The 13,402-nt window shown below is 37.5% G+C and overlaps 2 protein-coding genes across 2 annotated transcripts; one reads left to right on the plus strand and one right to left on the minus strand.

Moving 5' to 3' along the window:
* Positions 1-1,297: 1,297 nt before the first annotated feature.
* On the minus strand, positions 1,298-9,315 carry drg2 (developmentally regulated GTP binding protein 2). The gene is made up of 14 exons (XM_023293256.3): positions 9,179-9,315; positions 8,876-8,968; positions 7,733-7,893; positions 7,503-7,592; positions 7,346-7,406; positions 7,003-7,093; positions 6,834-6,906; positions 6,234-6,324; positions 5,971-6,068; positions 5,715-5,791; positions 5,515-5,603; positions 5,341-5,399; positions 5,159-5,212; positions 1,298-1,659 (listed from the first exon to the last, which is right to left on the minus strand). Exons 2-14 carry the CDS (start codon positions 8,937-8,939, stop codon positions 1,573-1,575), a joined length of 1,095 nt encoding a protein of 364 aa, XP_023149024.1. The 5' UTR covers positions 8,940-8,968; positions 9,179-9,315; the 3' UTR covers positions 1,298-1,572.
* Position 9,316: 1 nt separating this feature from the next.
* Positions 9,317-13,071, plus strand: gfer (growth factor, augmenter of liver regeneration (ERV1 homolog, S. cerevisiae)). The gene is made up of 3 exons (XM_023293257.2): positions 9,317-9,704; positions 12,174-12,388; positions 12,722-13,071. The coding sequence occupies exons 1-3, from the start codon at positions 9,492-9,494 to the stop codon at positions 12,882-12,884; spliced, it is 591 nt and encodes a 196-aa protein (XP_023149025.1). The 5' UTR covers positions 9,317-9,491; the 3' UTR covers positions 12,885-13,071.
* Positions 13,072-13,402: the final 331 nt, after the last annotated feature.

The raw sequence follows: 13,402 nt of genomic DNA on the forward strand, positions 1-13,402 counted from the left end.
CAGTCTGCTTTAATAGTCAGTTGTTCTTATCTGTGTTTGTTTGCTCATGGCTCCTTCACTTACATGTTTAATTTTCGCTGTTCAGGATGATGGAGTTTGACACGACAAGGCTGTTTTTAAATTTGCGCACTGAAGGAAGTTTGTCTTTTCTCATCTTAAATTTCAAAAGTTTAAGATGATATATGTAGGAGCACAGTTTTGAGATATTAAAAAGAGGGTCATGGTCCACACCCTTGTGACTTAGAGCCTCCAATATGCATGAACTTAAAGAAATTTATCTGCAAGTTTAAATTTTAAGCCTTCAGTGGATGGAAGTGAAAACATCATAACACATTATTACTTGTAGAGTAATAAGATGAATGAATGAATGATTTGATGATTTAAACATACTTCTGGTGAGGTGCATGAACTTGAGTATTTCCATTTTGTTATATTTCCACTCCGCTACAAATATTGCACTTTTTTACTCCGTCACGTTTGTCTGACATCTTAAGTTAAAGATAATAATATTACACAGTGGATAATACAGCGAGCTTTGAAAATACAACACACTGTTAAAGATTAAATCAGAAAAGAGCTGTTCGTAATCAGGGTCACAGCTCAGACGTCTATGAGCTCCACCAAATAGTGATTTTTTTTTCTCTCTCTAAACTTCTCACACGCAAAAAATGTTCAAATGATCCGAAATAACTCCTCCCAAAAATCAAAGATTAGAGCAGGATCTGAATACTTCTTCCACTACTGTACACTGATTTAAAAATAATAATAAAATAATAATAAACTTCACAGGGAGGGTATCCACAGGAAGCCAAAGAATTTAAAAAAAAATAGTAAAAATGTGAATTTTATTTTAAAAAAAAATTTAAAAAAAGATGTCAGGATTATGCAGTGATACTGCTTCTAATGTGAGGTTCCTGCCACCATTCCAGAAACAATTAGGATGACATAATCCAACAGTTTCTAATCTTTACACTATTAGCTATAAATTAACTGAATGCGAAAAGATAAATGAATTCAAAAAAAAAAAAAGCAATCTTAATTCTGGACAAAAAAATAAAGGTGACTATGATCCAATGATTACGACAAATCAGGCTCATTTGGAAATAACTCCCTGAAACAAACAGGTCAACAACCAGGACACAATAATCCAATTACCCTCCACAATTCGATTCTGAAAGACAAAGAGCAGTTTGCTGTAAAAGATGTCAAATCTTCTGATATTAGGTGTTTGTAAGTGATTGAATCTAATCAAGGTGCGATGGAGATAAGAATAAAACTATATAAAAAACACATGGACTTATTAAATGTTTTATGGACTTTATTCCATCCTTTTCTTGCTCTGAATCAGTGTCTCTTATCTTGTATCTTTGTCAAATCAAAAGGTAAAATACACCAGCTTCTGTCCACAACCAACTCTGATATAGTCGGTCTCAATGAATCTTCAATTCATAGTTCCTGTTAGATTTCATATACAAAATAAGGATGGTGGCTATTTTTCTTTGCTGTAAAGCTACTGTACAGGTAATTTGTTAATCCTCTCCTGCATCTCTTCTGTCCAGTCAGAAGCTTGTTTTACTTCTTAACGATCTGGATGACGTCCTCATGCTCCATGATGTGTGTTAGGCCCACTCTCTGAGGGCTGTACTTGGTACTCGTTCCCTGAAAGACCAACAGACAGCACGGGTCAAATCCACTGCAAATAAAAGCTTTGTGTTTAAAAAGAATTACTGAACAGTGAACAGAACATAAGTTACTGAAAAAGTGACGTGGAACATTTCCCAGCCAGGGCACTACAATGATATTGTACAAACAGACGTATCTGTGAGAACACTACCCTATGTTTATGGAATCTGAAATATTTTTTTTCTGTTTTATGCATCCACTCTACTCTGCTTTTTCATATGTCATGGTGCAGTAAACACAGCTGTGACTGAAAGGGTGAACGTAGAGAGTAAAATTGAGCATGCGCTGACCAAAGTGAGGATTACTGTCAGCCAACACACCAAACCTAAAGTAAACAATTATTATTTAGTGAGTTGCAGCTGTGTTTACTGAAATTTACACAATGAAAGTGGAAGTTGAAAGGTGGAGTAAGCGATTTTAATTGGATGCACTTTTTGTCAAATTCAGTAAATATCTGGTCACAGTCAACTGGCTGCGTGTTTGTGTGTTAGATGAAGGTGTGTGTTCATATACTGTAAATGGAAAACAAACAACATTATTTTACTGTGTCATGTGTGCTTGTGGTCAAACCCAAACAATGGTAAAGAGGAGAGGTCATGGATCAAAAAGGGGCAGTGAAAGCTAGAGAGATGATAAACCTGGTACATGTTAACTAAGCTAACTTTGCTAAACATCAACAATTTTTCTCCAGAATCACAGACTCAAAGTTTAACGAAGCTGAAATACAGTCACTGTCTCTTATAGTCAGTGCCCAAACACTGTGTATATAGTACATGGAATATCAATATCAGGTATACATTTGTTAGTGATAGACACTGAGCTACTATGTCATTATGAAATGAATTAATGGTTAAGTGATAATACAAGCTGAGCTCCAATAGTCAGAATCTAAGCTAAAGCTAATTTTCAGTTTGAGAGTGTCAAAAAGAGCAAACAAAAAGGATTCAGTGTATTATTTCTATGTTAATGAATGTTACCATATGTTAATGAATTTCTATGTTGCATCCCTGGATGGATTTTTATCGGCCTATCACAGATACATCGGTACCAACATGTTTTCCAATATGAAAATCTTTTTTTAAACAAAACATAGTTCAGAAAAAGATGCTTGGGACAATTTAAGTTGTTAACTAGTTTGTGAATTACATTAATGAAATGTTCACAAAATGTGAAACTGTCATTTTGTCTATTCAAATTTATTTTAACTCGGGCTTCAAAATTAACCCGTTAACGCAGATTAATCCATCATCATGATTAATCAGATTAAAAATTTTAACACAATTAACGCATCTGCAGCACAGAATGACTCAAAATCCCTGAAACGTCTCTGGCAACACATTTCGGGCAGTTTGTCCAAGTACACTTAGGCAGTTGATCTGAAAGTGGCAGAACAAGCAACTCCACATGGAAGATGGTAAACAGCAGGGCCCGGCTGATTCATCGACTGGCCGATTAAATCAGCGGATTATAACCCTTTCCAAAATAATCATCAGCCGGACTTTTGCCAATTAAACGCCGATATATTCTTGATTTCTCATAAAACAGTAAAAGCTGTTAAGTGTCAGAGTTGCGCAGAATGATGTCCTTGCGCCGTTTAAGTTACAGCCAGGCAACATTACAGGAGTGGGCTGAGTCGACACGTAAGTTTAAACGATGTTGTGAAATTAAAAATGACTCATGTCTCCTCTTTCAGTTATGAGAAAAAGTTAAAGTTAAAATGATTAACATTACTATCTGTCTTCAGCAACCGTCAATGACATCATGTCACTCTTAGTTTTACTTTGTCAGAAAATACTATAACACAGTGACACAGGCTGTAACAGCAACTCACTGTGTGTGTTGTTATGGAGTAACGTTAGTGTCGGACTATTTGTGACCATTATATATTTAAAATGCGACTCTGTCAAAGACGACATGTTTTGACATCTGAGAAAGGCGTCTCTGGTTTTTATTTTGGCTCATATGAGTCCTAACTTCACAGCAAAGAAATTAACTGAGTAGAGAAAATGTGATTTAATGTTGAAGGGCATCAGAGGGCTGCAGAAATAATGTTTTGCAAGTAATTTCACTAATTATGTTGCTTATATACAGCATATATATATATATATATATATATATATATATATATATATATATATATATATATATATATATACATATACATATATAACCTACCTCTAATTTGCAGCAACAAGTACAAGACAATATATATTTCATAACTTCATTTATAGATTGACTTTTTTTGAAAGGTAATATAATTTCCCAGGGGTTTAATGCTTTGTTGCATGTTTTTGTACTTGAAAATTCCTCTCTGTTGTAAAGTTAAAAAAAATACTAAAAGACAAAGTAATGTAAAACAGTTAAATGTCCTAGCAAGTCGGTCGTACTAAACAGCATGTTCGTCCTCTTGGTGGGAAATTTGAATACAAAAAACCCCAAGACGGAACAGTTGACCGACATACAGTAATATGCACACTCTTCAGGAAGGAGGTTTTTTTTTCACCGAAGCAATTTCAGCTTAAAGTACCACATTAATGCAAAGCATGCATGAGTCAGGGATTCTAACATAAACCTTTAAAGGTGTTCGATAGACACCATAAGTTCATATATATTCTCTTCTGTCTTGAGTCTGTTTGCGCATGCAAAATGAAACATGATTAATTTAGATTAAAAAATGAATATTTAATCGTGATTTAATCTAAATTAATCCACAGCAACCATGTGATTAATCCGATTAAAAACTAATCATTTGACAACACTAATTTCAACATAAATGTAAAGAATATTGATTAGATTTTTTTTTGCTTTCTGAAATCTGCATTACCACCAAAAATCCAGCATCAGCCAGCCTCTACTTCACACCATCATTAGCAATATGTTACAATAGATAAATATATATATATATATATTTTTTTTTACAGCTGTGCGTACATTTCTTTTCCATGATGACATCAATAATGTTAACATGGAGTTGGATTTTCAGGGCACTAGTACAGACACCAACTAACTTCTCGTCAAAATGGTGTGGAAACACAACAGTCACATAGGGAGAAATATGACCATCAAATTAAGTATTACACATGAGCGCATTTGTTACTGTAAACGCTACCGCAGTCAGTTGCAGAAAGTAAAAAGTTCTTGAGGACCACTGTGCTTACTCTGTGGCCACTTATGACCTTTAACCCACAGTGAAGGCTGTTGAGGTAAAAAAAAAAATTTTTAAAAAAGGAAAAAGACGTTTTTGTTTTTCGACCTCAAAATTGCATTATTTATTGAACTGATAATTTTGCCTTCCATTAGATCTCTTTCAGAAAGACTGTTTTAAAATGGTATCAGTAACAGTAACTGTACGTCTAAGGCAACATAACCATTACATGAACAAACTGTGTTTATTCTGCTCAGCATAACAATTTGACACAGTCAGTTCAAACATGTTTCTGAAGGTCACTGCCTCTGACAGCTTGACTGTACTTACCCAAACCAGGGCATATTTGAACTGGCTGGCTAAGGTTCTGTGGATTCGATGGCACTGTGGATATTTAAAAACATAATTAGAAACTGTGCAATGCAGAAGGTTTGCTTATTACTGATTACAAATGTACAAATGATCTAAAAGCATTACTCTTGACAGGTACAGTATATGTGAGTTTTACTTACCACATGTTCTACACTTGCTCCTCTTCTCATGATGATGGCATCATTAAAGTCTGGGCGCTCTAACAAGAAGAAATTAACACATAGATAAAGTTAGATGACCTATGTATTATTGGTGCTGCTGTGACAGCTTAATGAATAATTGTATGCATGAATGAGGCGTCTGCATGTGTGTACCTCCTCTTTTCTTAGTATAAATGCAAATCAGTGCCAAGTATTCCCACAACGTCTCCAGAAGGTAATCCAGGTTCAGCTTCATCCCACAACTGAAATGCACATGTGGACAGAAAACGGAGGAGGCTGATTAACTTCCACATACAAATATACATAAATAAGAGTAAGATGATTTCTGCAGTTTACACACACAGATATCTGACCTGATGACGACACTGTGAGGTCTGCGTGCCAGACGGTCCACCTCCTCGATGGAGATTTGATCCACCTTGTTGTACACCTGAGTATACAAAAAAAAATATGAGGGTAAAAAACCTCACAACATAAGGAGACAAGACGATACATTTTATACAGGTTGAAAATTCAAAAAAAGAATCTCTGGACTTGTGGAAAACTCTAAAAAACAAAAAAGGACCCTTTTAAACAGGTATAATTTTAGGGATGACTGTATTTACATACATATAAACAAGGCATGTAGACTCTGTTCCCAACGATGACATCAATGAACTCATCTGGTGTGCTGTCTTCCCTGAACAGGACTTCTGCATTAAAGATTTCTGGGGAGAAGAGTTAAAGAATGAACCCGATACTTCTGTGACACATTTAGAAACTTGGCTCTTAGAAAACATAACTGATCTGGAAAAGGAAAAAGTATTTTGAAGGGAGAGACTGTTTTTTCTTCTGTGTTTTGTCTCCTCTGGTGCCGGCGGAGTGAAGGATACTGTATTCGTGAAGAATGAGCTGAACGAGCTTCTCTGAGCAGTGAGTGAGAGGAACAGTGGAGTTGTAGGAGAGGCCGCCACCTTTCTTGGGCTACAGAGAAAAAGAAATAAACATTTTGATAGTTAATATTACAATATTTAACATTTGTATATTTAACACAGGCACTTTGAAAGAAACCTCTAGACATTTCTTTTTAGCTAAGCATTCTTCCAATCCTTAATAACTTTTTAAATGTCTCATTTTAATGATTTATTTTACCATTTCTTTTTTTTATATGGATCTTTTTAATTTCTACATATCTTGTTTTGTACTGATGTATTTTTCTTTCATTGTTAAGCACCTGACATTGAAATTTTGTACTAAAGATACAATGTAAATGAAGATTTGATTTTGAATTTAAGTAATTATTTCAAGAGGTGATAAGCTGGATTTGGAGTAATTTGGAGTTGGTATCTTTAGAGCCACCGAGTTGATTGATAGCATCTTTACCTACCACCACAATCAAGCCAAATTTCTCCCATAGCTAACACACTACATCTTGAATACTAATTGGTCCTATGATGCCCCCAAGTGATGCAAAAAGAAAATAAAAATGGTACCTTGAAATAAATATTTGGTTTTGTTCTGTTGAGTCTGATGCCCACTGACTCCAACTCTTTTTCTAGAAGTGTCCTACAAAGAAGTTTAAAGCATAAGTTATTGATAAAAAAGTGTCCCATCAAACCCCTTCTAGATTGTTCACATTCACAAACAGTGTGCATCACAAACCTTTGAACATCTCCTTTGGTGGCATCCAACATCATGATGACGACATCTGATGTCCTGGCGACAGCGATGACTTGTCGACCTCTACCCTTACCTATAAAAGGTTAAAGGTCAATACAACACAACCACGATAAGGCTTTTTTCATGTTTAGGAGTCAGTGTTTACCACAAATAATGAACATTCACCAACGTATATATTTAGCTTCATATTCCTTTAGTATCCATATTTTATAGTTTATTAACAATTCTGAACACTGGAAAAATCTCAAACATACTACAAATCACCAATGTCTACTCACTTTGGGCTTAACCTCACAAAATAAAACAACATGGAACTTAAGCTCACCTTGGGCAGCACCCTCAATGATTCCTGGCAGATCTAACAACTGGATGTTGGCCCCTTTGTACTACAGACCAAAAAAAATAACAGGGTTCAAGACAAATATTTACATGGTGTCTAAAACCAAAAACATAAACACTTGTACTGATGTAGGTGTGTGTACCTCTATGACACCAGGTATACAAGTGAGGGTCGTGAACTCATAGGAAGCAGCTTCACTGGCAGTTGATGTCATCAAGCTAAGGAAGGTGGACTGCAGGACACGAAAGAGAGTTAAATTAAACCAACACATCTTAAAAATACATGCCATTTATCTTGCCAGGATAAAGAGAAAAATGTACGGTATAAATCCAGACCAATAAACCCAATCCATCACCCACCATGTCAACGTACCTTACCCACAGAGGGAAAACCGATAAGAGCAACGCGAGCATCTCCTGATTTCATCACATCAAAGCCCTCGCCTTTGGGCCCCGCTGACTTGGAGGGCTCCAGAAGCTGAGCTCTGTATTTGGCTAGCTTGGCCTTGAGCAAACCCAGATGGTACTCAGTGGCTGGAGGAATGAGTAAACAAAAAAAAAAAGCAGCGACTCAAAAGGAGCAAAGCTGGTTCATTCTGACAAGTGTGATGAGCTGAAAGACTTAAGTGTATCAAGGACCCACTTCTGAGAGACGTTTTTTGCCTTGTTAACACACATTACGGCTGAAACTCACAATTATTTTCATTATCAGTTATTTTCTAAAATAAATGATTGGTTGATTTGTCTATGTAGTGTTAGAAAATGGTGAAAAATGTTGATCAGTGATCTCAAATGTCTTGATTTATAGCAGCCAGTTCCATGGCTAAGTATTTCCTTTTTAAAACTGCAATGTGCCAGTGACAGTCTCAAAAACATGGATTTAGACTTCTGGGGTTTCATATGTAACAACATCTAAGGAACCAATCCTGTCTTCTTGCAGGATGGGACTTTCTGTATTATTCTCTGTTAGAATCTGTTTCTGGCTCAGACTGGCATGGCTGAGTTGCTCCAACATTACAATTTTCCGTTGTCTGAGTAATTTTACAGGGTGTGAGCAGTGTTATTTGTGAGCTGGTGTGCTGGAGCTGCTGCAAATGTAGATGGGCGCAGCCGTGCACCAGTGTAGCTACATTTAATCAATTTTAAAGTAGAAAGAGGATATTTCTAATTGGAAAAAAATTCCAAATATGTGACTTTACTACAACTACAAGTTTGACTAAGCAGTGGGTGGAAGATGAAGACAGGGTGCTATTAATTTATAATAACAACACAACTAGCACAGTGGAGTTTGTTTTAATTCTATTTCGCCCTTACTACTTCGAGATAAAAAACAGACGGAGGATTGTGTTGTCTTTATCTGTGTTACAGCTGGCTTTCATCAACTTGTTAACAGTGTCAAGTTTCTGTGACATTTATGAGTAACATAACACTCACAGCTGACATACACACCCTCAGTTGGCTCTTAAGTTCGCCTACCTTGTAGCTAACAGTTAGCATTACAACTGCCCTCTCTTACCTTTGTTTTTCTGTGTTCGAGAAATTTCTTTCTCTATTTCCGCGATTTTCTCCAAGATGCCCATAGTGGAAGTTGAGGTGGGCTACAGCTACACTGTCAGGAGGACAAAATAGAAACAGAAACGTGTCACTCCACAGTTACTAGCTTTGTTAGCCGCCAGGCTAACCGGCTAACCAGTGACACAGAACAGTTGAGAAACCGCGTCAAAAGCAGCAAATTAACACATAAAGGTGCAAATGAGCATCCGAATACAACACACGCAATGTCAATGTGTTAAAATGTGATAATATTAAAGCTATTTACACTTTGAAAGAAGCTACACTCGACAGCATGCACAGGTAACTGACATCAGAAACCGGAACTCGGTTCGTTTCCGTAAAAGGTCCGGGGAGAAACACGGAAACGCACGAGGACGAGAACGTTTTCCCCAAGTATCCATAGCACTGCATCAACCGGGAAGTGCGCTGCTTGGCCATGGCACTGACCGCACGGTAGATCAAATATTAACAGGCAATAATGAGTCCTCTCGGAGGCAGCTGTAAGTCAACAGCCGAACAGTCCTAATATGTATCGATACCGCAGGTCGATCAGTTATTAACTAAGATACGGAGCGAACATGGCTGCGCCCACAGGACCGAGAGGATCCTCAGCCTCCAGCCCGCCCGGGTTTGAAGGTTTCCCCTTTCCAGTGGCCAGCAGAGCACCGGAGGAAAGCACCGGGAAGGAGCAGGAGCAGACCGGGGAGGGGAAGAAGAAGCCATGCAGAGCTTGTACGGACTTTAAATCGTGGATGAAGTTACAGAAGAAACAGACAACAGCTGCTACACAGGTGACATGACGTCAAGGCGGGTTTTAGGGGGATCTAAGGGGATGACTTTGACAATGTGGAGCAAAAGTAGTTCACTTATCATTGATTTATGCTTAAAGGGGGTTGATTTACAGTAAAAGTTAAAAGCAATAGTGATTCAACTCAAAGGAGAGGTTGAATCAGTGTTGTGTTGTGGTTTAATTTACTTATTAGACAATTAAATTGCCATAAAGTCCTCAATGTTGCTTCAGTGTTCTGTGTATGTGTGTCATTAGTAGACTGCAGTTTCAAGGTGGAAACACTCAGCCATAACCCACTCATTGTGTGTCCTCTAGCGTATAAAAACATTATATCTGAGCAAGTAGCTCAGGGGGTAGAAGAGAGACTACCAAGTGCAAGGTAGTAGGTTCAAGACCCACCACTGGCCTGGGGGCAGTGGTGGCGCAACGGTTAAGTCTCTGGACTACTGATCAGAGGTTCAAGCCCCGATCCGGCCACTGTTGGGCCCTTGAGCAAGGTCCTTAACCCTTCCTGCTCCAGGGGTGCTGTACTGTGGCTGACCCGTCGCTCTGACTCCCCCAGTTGGGGAGATATGCGAAAATCAGAATTTCCCCTCGTGGGATTAATAAGGGATAATAAAAATTTTTTTATATATATATATATATATGGACACATTAACAAGATTAAAAACCTTAAGATGGTCTTAAAAATTTGTCTGGAGGGGATCTTTAAAAAGGATAATTTTGTGATTTATTAGTGCTGCAGTTATGTTATGGTTTTTAAGATGAAATTTGATATTACTGGCGTGTTTTCCATCATATTTTTTCAGATATTTGTGGTGAGGGATTTATCTGTCTGCCACATGGCCCCAAGACTGATTAAAAAGATCAGAGGTCAAAGGTCACAAAATGCATGAACTTATTTTAATTTTTTGACCTGCCCAGTGGGTCATAATCGCCTTATCCTCCCCTCGTGTTCAGGAGCTGCATGTCGTGTTTACATCAAGACCTCTTCCGACCTCTGTTCAGCCTGTCTTGTGTCTTGAACATTCTGGCCTTTCATCAGGCAAAATAAAACGGGTTTTACAAAACAGTCGTATCAACTGTATTGGACAGTTCTCTTTCTCGAATATTATGATTTTCAACCCACTGATTATTTACCATCATTATATTTAGCATATGTCATTATACATTTCGACATGCATATTACTCATATGTAAGCACTCAAATGACCTAAATGGTTGTACACTTGATTTTTATTTTTACTGACAACTGTAAAATGTCTGTTTTAATATCTGCCAACAACACATGACTTGGTGTGTTTTATGTTTCTACAGGTTTGGACCACTTCATATACAGGACAGTATTTTAGGGATATTAAATTTCTTATTTTTAAACTTGTAAGATGTCATCAAACTTGCTTTCAAAGTAACTTATTTGAATAGTTTTGCTTCAAATAAAAATTTGATACAGATTGCTGTTTAGAGGATGGTTCAATCAGTATTGCTTCTGTCACATTGTTTCAGTATTTAATTAGCTACAGTAGCTGTAACTGGCTTCGTAGGTAATGGTTGAACCAGTATTGATTCAGTGTGAGTTAAGGGTGAAGTTTTGATGTTTATTCAACATCAATCATAAAAAACACTTTAAATGTTGGGTGTCAGTGCAGATTCAGTGCTTCTGACATTTCAGTGCTGTTTCACTTCAATTTTGCAATATTGCTTGACAAGAAGATTGTTTATGAGCTGTTCTCCTTAGAGCTTTAATGTGCAAACTTGTCCTTATGTTTGTTATCTGCTCTGGATATGACCAGACAGAAACGCATCACAGATACTCTGACACGTACATTCAAAGCCAAACAAACTGAGAGAGACAATAACTGACTCTGGAGAATTTGACTAAAATGACCAGAATTTGTACAAAATTACATAAAATTGTCCGCAATCACTGAACTTGTGTCAAAAATGACTGACAACCTGCCTAGAATTAATAAAAATGTGTCCAGAATGAGTCAAAAATGGTTGAAAATGACTCAAACTTTATCCAGAATAATAGAAATTCATCCAGGATGATGTGAAACTCATCCAACATTAATGAAAAAATGCCCAAAATGGTGAAGAAAACCAAAAATTTGTCCAAACCTCACTGGGATCCCTGAAGATTGTTTTTTCTTTGGACTGTTAGTGGTTAGCAGCTCTTTATGCTAAGCTAAGCTAGCATGCTGCTGGAGCTCATATTTATGGCAGAGAATCCTGACCTCACCTCTGACTGTAGTTTCCATATTCCTATCACTTTCTGTAAATTTCCCCGCTGCGGGATCAATAAAGGTTTAATCTATCTAGCTATCTAGCCAATCACAACATCCACCGCATTCACAACATTTACAAATCAGAAACATAGTGCGGCATTCCAATTTTGCCTCTTGAGTTTGCCAGCTGACTGACCATGTTTTGTGCTGCTGTATATTTAAATGTCCTGTTTGATCCTCCAGGAGAGTCGTGCTGCTGTATCAGAGCCAGAACAAGATCCACAGTGTCCACTGGACAGGCAGGAGCTGGGACGCAACACTTGGTCCTTTCTACACACCATGGCAGCGTATTACCCCGATCATCCGTCTTCTACCCAGCAGCAGGAGATGGGACAGTTCATCAACCTTTTCTCCAAGTTCTTCCCCTGTGATGAATGTGCAGAAGACCTCAGGGGCAGGTCAGACCACAGTGCAGTGCTAGATTTAATATAAAGAACAGGACAAGACAATCACATGTCAGATTCTGCAGCATCTTGACTAAAGTTTATACATAAAAGAAGACTTATCTACTAATCAGTTGGTTAGTAGAGTTCTATCTGCATGGTTACCTTCCAGAAAGATAGGTTCTAGCACAATGCTGCTTGATGTTTTTAGTTACAGAACATTTGCTTTATCATGCAGCTCGGTTGTCTTCTTATCTTTAATCTTAGCACAATCAAGCAAGCAGATCTTACATTTCAAGATGCTATTAGACCAAAAGGTGATGGTCAACATCTATCATCTCTCCACAGATTGAAAACCAATCAGCCGGACACTAGCAGCCGTCACGCTTTGTCTCAGTGGCTCTGTCATCTTCATAATGACATCAACGTCCGGCTGGGAAAGCCTGAGTTTGACTGTTCACGTGTGGACGAGAGGTGGAAAGATGGATGGAAAGACGGTTCCTGTGACTGAGCGATTGTAGCTGAGTGCTGAGAGATGTGTGGACAAAACTGAGAGGGAAAAATCCTCCAAAACACCATTAAAACTGAGCCCACGCTTTATGATGTAAAGAAAGTTCGAAATAGTTTTTCTTGTTTTGCGGTGTAGAAGTGCAAGATGTGTAACTAATCTGGTGATAAAATAAAGGATATAAAACCAATTGAAGTGTTCCTCTTTGTTTCTCAAGTTAAGACGTTTGACTAAAGCTGTTAATTCTGGTAAATGAGGAGTTTTAAAGTGTGTTTTGAAAACTACAAACTAGCATTTTTTGGTATAAAATCCTCTCTTTGTCGTCTTCTGGCACATTTTCATATATGACTTTAGGAATTAAAATGTGTCTTTGATTTGCTGGTGTATCTTGTGTTTTGAAGGCTTGTATAACCCAGTATCCACTACATTAAAATATCTCCATCTTGAATCTCATTATGTTAGAACTATCACTCACGAAACACTGTGATATGTCGGAGAAATATATATTATATACTGATAAT

The sequence above is a fragment of the Amphiprion ocellaris genome, chromosome 19, assembly GCF_022539595.1.
Source record: "Amphiprion ocellaris isolate individual 3 ecotype Okinawa chromosome 19, ASM2253959v1, whole genome shotgun sequence".
NCBI classification, from domain to species: Eukaryota; Metazoa; Chordata; class Actinopteri; family Pomacentridae; genus Amphiprion; species Amphiprion ocellaris.

Bases quoted from the DNA above. Each gene is read 5' to 3' on its own strand.
- drg2 (XM_023293256.3), bottom strand. From the start codon at position 8,939: ATGGGCATCTTGGAGAAAATCGCGGAAATAGAGAAAGAAATTTCTCGA. The intron at 5,792-5,970 runs GTATGTAAATAC...TTGTATACTCAG, and splicing joins TCTACATGCCTTGTTTATAT to GTGTACAACAAGGTGGATCA. The intron at 5,604-5,714 runs GTCAGATATCTG...TGTGCATTTCAG, and splicing joins CCTCACAGTGTCGTCATCAG to TTGTGGGATGAAGCTGAACC.
- gfer (XM_023293257.2), top strand. From the start codon at position 9,492: ATGGCTGCGCCCACAGGACCGAGAGGATCCTCAGCCTCCAGCCCGCCC. The intron at 9,705-12,173 runs GTGACATGACGT...TTGATCCTCCAG, and splicing joins AGACAACAGCTGCTACACAG to GAGAGTCGTGCTGCTGTATC. The intron at 12,389-12,721 runs GTCAGACCACAG...ATCTCTCCACAG, and splicing joins GCAGAAGACCTCAGGGGCAG to ATTGAAAACCAATCAGCCGG.